Source organism: Nannospalax galili, unplaced genomic scaffold, assembly GCF_000622305.1.
Source record: "Nannospalax galili isolate Female #2095 unplaced genomic scaffold, S.galili_v1.0 scaffold1723, whole genome shotgun sequence".
NCBI lineage: Eukaryota > Metazoa > Chordata > Mammalia > Rodentia > Spalacidae > Nannospalax > Nannospalax galili.
This window is the reverse complement of record NW_008349072.1, coordinates 499911-507524: the sequence shown is the minus strand read 5'-3', so window position 1 is coordinate 507524 and position 7614 is coordinate 499911. Positions and strand designations below refer to the sequence as shown.

At 53.2% G+C, this 7614-nt stretch overlaps 1 protein-coding gene across 4 annotated transcripts in view; it reads right to left on the bottom strand.

The window, feature by feature from the left end:
* Lrp5 (LDL receptor related protein 5) overlaps window positions 1-7614 on the bottom strand; it is a 104698-nt gene that overhangs the window by 753 nt on the left and 96331 nt on the right. For all 4 annotated transcript variants that reach the window (XM_029569998.1, XM_008846303.2, XM_029569997.1 and 1 more), the window contains 3 exons: window positions 6772-7008; window positions 6167-6306; window positions 2066-2163 (listed from right to left, as the gene is read on the bottom strand). In XM_029569998.1, the coding sequence (XP_029425858.1) occupies window positions 2066-2163; window positions 6167-6306; window positions 6772-7008 (475 nt within the window). The remainder of the gene's footprint in view (window positions 1-2065; window positions 2164-6166; window positions 6307-6771; window positions 7009-7614) is intronic.

Sequence of the window (7614 nt, the reverse complement as noted above, 5' to 3'; positions counted from 1 at the left end):
CCCCTCCCTCCCCCCCCCACTAGAGCAAGGACCTAGCCAAGAACTAGAGCTCCACTGCCATAGCGACCTCAGTACAGCCTGCCTGTGACCTTGGGAGTACACACTCATACTCTTCCCAAACACTCTGCTCCACCTTTTGGTGGGTACTGTGTATTTATGTGAGTGTACACACATGTGTGTACACGTGTGTGGAGATCAGAGGTCAATGGCAAGTGTCTTCCTCAATCACTCTACCTTTTAAAATACTCTATTAAAGCCAGGTGTGGTGGCACACGCCTTTAGTTGGACTTGAGAGGCAGAGGCAGGCAGATCTCTGTGAGTTCAAGGCCAGCCTGGTCTATGTAGTGAGTTTCAGGACAGCTGGGGCTACAGGGAAACCCTGTCTTAAAACAAACAAACAAACAAACAAACAAACAAACAAACTGTGGTCCTCCTCCTCCTTGCATGACAAGCACTTTACTGACTAAGCCATCCCTCCCCGCACCCCTTAAGAGATTTGTCAGGATGAAGTAAGATTCTATGTAGAACACACTAGATGCAGTCAATGCCTAACTGCTTAACAGCTATTGACCATGTTTTGCCGTGACTGTTGGGGATGTGTCTCCTGGAATGGTCTTGTCTTGGGTTAAAGCACCCTGAGCTTGGCAATGTCTCTGGCCTCCCAGTCCTGCATTCAGTCATGTTCCAGAAATACTATGTCAGACCCTGTGGCCTGAACTCCAGGTGAGGATCATGGTTTGCTTCAGAGCCCTGGGCTCACCATGCTGGAGTCATAGTGAGCAGGGACGTGAAGCTGGTACAGCAGCAACACACGCCCCCTGGGACCCAGCCTCCGCAAGGGAAGGCAGAAGGCAGGAGGGAGACTGGGAGGACTGAGCCTCTGCAAGGGAAGGCAGAAGGCAGGAGGGAGACTGGGAGGACTGAGCCTCCGCAAGGGAATGCAGAAGGCAGAAGGGAGACTGGGAGGACCCAGCCTCCGCAAGGGAAGGCAGAAGGCAGGAGGAAGACTGGGAGGACTGGCTTCCCGGGCATGGCTATTTCTAGTTTGGGGACCATGGCAGACAGGGATGCTGTGACAATAACACCTCCAGGTCGGCAGTGCAGGCTACATGTTATACTGTGGCACTAGGGAGCCACTGCAGATCCTTGAGTAGCAAGGTGACCCAATGTGAAGGTGGGATGGAAACAGAGGTAGGCCACTAGAGAGTACAGCTCCACCAGGCTTGGGAGACAGGCAGTCCAAAAGTTCCCAGAAATAGCCAGCAGATAGCAGGCAGTGCCACCCTAGAAGGCATTGCTGGCTGGGGGCCCAAGCACTGAGGCTGTGTGGTCCAGACAGGTGCCAGAGCCCTGGTCTACACGCTGGATGGTCCTGAGCCCACCCTCCCTGCCCTGTCAGGTAGCTCCCCTGAGGCTGAGGCCCAGAGTAGCTAGAGGGTAGCCCACCCCATCCACCCATGCTCTGACTGGCTACTGCACATATCAGCAACCCCAGGTCCTACCTCCCCTCTGTATTCTCCTACACCAGACCCATTCAGGGAACTGGGTCTTAGATGCCAATATAGGCAACTTGGGGGCAGGATCAGGCTGAGCAGGTCTGTGGGGTTCCCAGGCTCAAAGAGGCCATTATAGTAAGGACCAAGGGTTGTCCTAACAGGGGTCACATGTGCCAGGCCCTGGCCAGGGCCAGCACCATACCTGCCTCTAAACACACATTTGATCCTTCTGAGGACCTGGTACCATGGTGGTCAGGGTCCACAGATGGGTTGGGATGTAGCAGGGCCTGGGAGCCTGAGCCCTGGGCCTTGAGAACTGGCTTTCCCACAGCGGGACACAATGGGGTGTGATCACTCTACTGGAATCCTTCAAGGCCCATGATCCAGGGCAGTGTCCCAACTGTCAGAGAAACTCAGTAAGAATGTAGTCTCCAGGGCTCACTTGGTGTCTGAACTTAACACTTAGTCACACTGGACTCGGTGGGCCTGAAGAGCCGAAGAAAGCAGGTTAGACTCCATGGGACATGACCCTCCTTTCCCATATGTGGAAGGTGGGGAGAGACTCCTACCTGTACGGTCTGGTGGTGGCCGGAATGTTTGAAGAATAGAACATGTCCATGTTGTACAGGGAGGGATCTGTGGCAGGGGATGGCGGTGGGTTCAGGATCTGAGGAGAGCGAGCAGGGGTTACTTCGGGCTTCCATGGGATGGACCATTCCTTCAGCCTGAGGTTTGGGGCTCTGTCCTCAGCTCATGGTCCCCAGAAGCCCTCCAGAATTGACGAGACTCAGAAAGCACAGGGGAGGCAGCAGCTGTCTGCCCTGAGGTGATGGTGGTCAGAGGCATGGGGGACAGAAGTGCTTTCAGCCCAGTGTTCTTCTTCTCATTCCCAAGCACTGCTCTGCTGGCCAGCAGCAGCTCCCAGGCCTATGGCCAGATGCTCAGCCATGAACACTGACGTCATGAACACTGATGTCAGCAAGACCCCTGGACTCCTGCACCAGTCCCTTCAGAGCTGACCACAGCAGATGCCTCTTCAGACCCAGTGTGACTACCTGTCCCCGTGAGCACCTCTCCAGGTTCCCCAGGGACTTCATCCTGCCCGCGCTGACTTGCAGTAGAGTATCCACCCAGGATCTTTTACTAGGCCCTGCGTCCCTGCTGGAGCTCTGACCAATACACAGGGGTCAGATGCTGAGGGACAGGCCACGGGCTCACCTCTTTCTCAAGGAGCCCCATACTGCCACTCAACCAAGACCATAATAGCAAGGAAACAAACCCACTAGGAGAACGTGCCTGCTGGGGATTAGTGGCAGGCCTCCTGGGTGTGTCTGTGATGATCGGGTCTTGAGCGAACCAAGCTAATTAGTGGATTGGTCTGTTGATGGCATTAGAGGTGGTAAAAGGTGGAAGTGGGACCAGTTGGAGGGTATGGTCACTGGGGTATGCCTCGCCCTGGTCCCTTCCTCTCTGCTCCCTAATTCACGAAGCTCTTCTGCATATGCTCCTACTGCCATGGTGTGAGCTGACCCCTCTAACGCCATGAGCCAAAATAAAGCCCTCCTCCTTTTGTTGGTCTGGGACATTTTGTCACAGTGACACAGAAGTAACCAGCACACCGTTTTCCTCCTGCACCAGACTAGTGGACAGTGTGGCAGAACAGTCTTCCAAGTGTGGCCCTCTGCTGGCAGAAAGTTGAACTGTCCCTCATAGAGATGGCTTAGCAACAGAGGTCTAAAGGACCATTGCAGCAGGCATGGGGTCAGATGCTAGAACTGGGCACTAACACTGGGACAGCATGGCCTGTGACAGAGAAGAAACATTGGGTACAGAAGAAACAGGGCCCTTACTGAAGAACGAGCCAGGCTGTGGCTAGCATCAGCTCCTCCCCTCATGTGCAAAGCGGAGAGGGCAACAGCACCCCCTCCTGGGGACAGGCTAATGTGACGCATGCACCCTGCACACAGCGGAGCAGAGCCTCAGAGCCTCGGGTGCTCACGAGCTTGCTACCAGGAAAAGGCCCGGCTTAGAGAGGCCTCTTCATGGGCTATTTCACTTTAAATTCTTTTTTCTTTTTATTCTGTGTGTACTGTGTGCATGTATGCAAGTGCACCCATGTTGTGCAATGCCTGAGAAGGACATACGAGGGCGTTGGATCCCCTGAAACTGGAGCTATGGATGGCTATTAGCCGCCACGTGGGTGCTGGGATTGGAACCCGGGTCCTATGCAAGACCAGCCAGTGCTCTCAACTGCTGAGCCATCTCTCCAGCCCCTACTTAAATAATATTACATTTATATTGTGTGTGTGTGTGTGTGTGTGTGTGTGTGCGCGCGCGCGCGCGTGCGTGCATGTGCCACAGCACAGGTGTGGCGGTCAGAGGATGGTTTTTGGGAGTCAGTTCTCTCCTTCCACTACGTAGGTCTAAGGGACTGAACTCTGTCAGACTGCGCAGCAGGGGCCTTTACCTAACACTAAGTCATCTCAACAACTCCTTACTATAGGGTCTCACTACTTAGCCCAGGTTGGCCTAATACACATGGTAATCCTTCTAACTCAGCCTCTTGTGTGATGGGATTATAGGCATGAGCCCCAATTCCCAACTAAAACTGTCTCAGCAACTCAGTGAACAAATCTACAATGATCTCAAGAAGTTGGGGGAGGGGAAAAAAACCCTATCCTATTAATAGAGAAAATAAGTCCACACCTTACATACACACAAATTACCACTTGGAAAATTCGTAAGAAGCCTACCACGCAAAGCTAGCCATGGTGGTGAATGCTTGGAATCTCAGCACTTGGGAGACTGGGGTGGGCAGATCATGAGTTCAAGTCCACGCTGGACTGAACAGCAAGATCCTGTCTCAAAATAGTCACAGTAATGAAAAACACTTGCCATAGGACATGTCTCTGGGGAAGCCCTGTTTGACACAGGGGCCCCTTTGCCTATACATTCTTCTGTATCGTGAGCATGCATTAGGACGCAAACTAAGTTAGCTAATTTCAAAGAAGCTGGTTCCAAACCATGCCCTCTGGAAGCCACTATGCAGGAGGGCAGCATACATCTGGGAATTTCTAAACTCAGCCACATGCTAAGGGCTCTGGCTCCAGGCCGGCTGCTCCATGCTGTCTCTGCAGCCTAGGACCCGCTCCTAGCAGAGCCCAGGAGGGAAAGGACAGCTTTCCTAAGCCCTGTGCATGTAAGTAAATAGGGTAAAGGGAGCTGCTTCCTGGAGTAGGCCCAGCCTCAGATGGGGGTCCTGCACCCTTTGATGGTTATGTGGGGCTTCAGAGAGAAGAATGGGGGGGGGTGTTCCAAAGCCCAGCTGTAGGCCCCTAAAAATAGGCTCTGGGGCTTCCAGAAACTCAGTTCCTGCTCTGCAACTCAGAGATAACACCCTCCTTCGCTCCCTCCACCCAGGGCCTGCAAGCTGTGATAAGGAGAGGCAACACACAAGGGCCACCCAGAAACGAGGGGTGAGCCCTAGCATGGAAGGGCTCCCTGAGGAACCCCAGAAGAACTTCAATGGGCTGTCACCATGTTAGTGTAAGTAGAAAGAAGTGGCTTTGGGGGGAAGTAAAGCGTTCACAGAGACCCAGGGTCTCCAGGTATGGCAGTTCTCCCGCACTGTGGCTCCGCGTTCTCTGGCTTAGTACCACAGTCTGCAAACACTAATATCTGTCTTGACTCTTTTTCAAAAGAAATTTTTATTACATTTATTTAGTGTGTGTATGTACACATGTGCATCTGTGCCACAGCACGTGAAGGTCAGAGGATAACTTTCAAGAGTTGGTCCTTTCCTTCTACCATGGGGTTCCAGGGATTTAACTCAGGTCATCAGACTCTCGGCAGCAAGCACTTTTTCTTTGGTCTTTTTGAGATAGGGTTTCCCCGTAGCCCCAGCTGGCCTCGAACTCACAGATTTGCCTGCCTCTGCTGGGATAAAAGGTGTGCACCATCGTGCCTGGCATCACTGAGGCATCTTATCAACCCTATCTTGACTCTTACATTTGCATAACTTACTAGAGTATATTGTTATGATTATATGAGTTTATATCAACCATTAACTTCAAGGTTTATTTTTTACTTTTATTTTATTAAAAGAAAAATTTTTAATTATTTTTATGTGTATGAGTATATTGCCTGCATGTATGTGAGTGCACCCGTGTCATGGGCAGTGCAGCGGAGGTCAGAAGAGGGCTTCAGATTCCCCTGGAACTGAAGTTAGGAACGGTTCGTAGCTGCCACGTAGGTGCTGGGAATCGAACCCGGGTCCTCTGCAAGAGTAGTCAGTGCTCTTAACTGCTGAGTCATCTCTCCAGCCTGTTTTTGACTTTTATGTGTACGTATCTCTCCAGGCATGTGCCACTGTACCCAGTCTGTGTGGAAATGGAAATTGAACTAGGGGCTTCCCACATGCTAAGCAAGCATTCTACCAACTGAGCCACACCCTGCCTCTGTATATGTCTATGTAGTCTGCAGATTACTACAATGGCCACATATAAAACAATGCCACTAGTGAACAAACGTAAAGGTTCAGGGAGGGAGGGAATCACACATCGCTGTTCTCTGAGGTGCTGGAAGAGTTACTAGCTCTGGAGATCCTATCATCCCAGAAAGCACCCCCCAGGGTCACTAATGGAGGACCCCCCACCAGCCCTGCCACTCACCGGTGGATACAGCGTGGCTTTTGTGCTGGATGAGCTGCTGGACGAGGCCCCGGTGACGTGGTTCCGGTCATAGAGGGGCACGCCGCCCCGGCCCCCAACCAGGTTCATGGAGCTCATCATTGACTTGCTGCAAGAGATGCCTGTCGGGGAGAAGTGAGACAGGTCAGGGTGGGCAGCTCAGCTTGGCCATCCCAGAACACAAACCCTGCCTCGGCTCCTGACGCTCAGGAAATTCCATTCAGGTGGGTAAGTCCTACAAGACCCGTGTTTCAAAGTCCCAGAAAAATCAGGTCACATTGGACCCCAGATAGCACAGTTCTAATGAGGCTGGCTTAGGGGGGAGAAGGAACAGGCCAAGAGAGAGGAAGCCAGGGCTGGGTAGGCCCTGGACAGTCTCCATGGTGGCCCTGGAGTGAAAGGGCACAGTCAACCCTCACAAGGCACAGAGTGGGCACATCCCCGCTACTGACAGGGCATGGGGCAGTGGGCCTTGGGCACCTGCAAACACAGCCTGCGTCTTTGTGGGTATGCCAACTAGCAGTGCCTGCCGTGTCCCTCCGTGCCCAGCCTAGACAACTCAACCAGGACACGTTTCAGCTCCTTACCTGGGAAGGGACCATGCTGCGAGCCGCCTGGAGCAATGAAGTTGAGAGGTACATGAGGGGTTCCACTGACATATTCATGGGGAAAGGGCCCATTGGCCCCCGTGTAGCGCTGGCACATCACACGCTGGCAGACAAAGTAGACCCCGCCCATGACGAAGAGCGACAGGATGATGCCAATGATGGGCCCGATGGCGCTGCTGTGGGCTGGGGTGTCGTCAGATGGTGGGTTGGTGATTTCTGCCAGAGGATGGATAGGGAGAGATAGCCCTTGTTAACCCCAGAGTGGTGGCCCTACTGTGGGATACATGCAATGTACCCTGGAGAGGCTGGTTTTGCCCAAGCACCAGGACCTGCTGGTGGGCAGTGAGAGGAGGAAGCAGCTAAACCTGTGGCGCTGCTGTGGGCTGGGGTGTCGTCAGATGGTGGGTTGGTGATTTCTGCCAGAGGATGGATAGGGAGAGATAGCCCTTGTTAACCCCAGAGTGGTGGCCCTACTGTGGGATACATGCAATGTACCCTGGAGAGGCTGGTTTTGCCCAAGCACCAGGACCTGCTGGTGGGCAGTGAGAGGAGGAAGCAGCTAAACCTGGTGTTCTGGTTTGTTCTCTTCATTGCTGTGACAAAATACTCTGACCAATACGAACTTGGGGAGGAAAGGGTTTATTCAGCTTACATCTCCCAGGTCACAGTTCATCAGGGAGCCCAAGGTAGGAACTCAGGGCAGGAACCTGGAGGCAGGAGCCGGAGCACAGGCCATGGAGGAACGCTGCTTACTAGCTTGCTCCCCTGGCCCCTGATCAGCCTGCTTTCTTATGCAACATAGGCCCACCTGCCCAGGGGTGG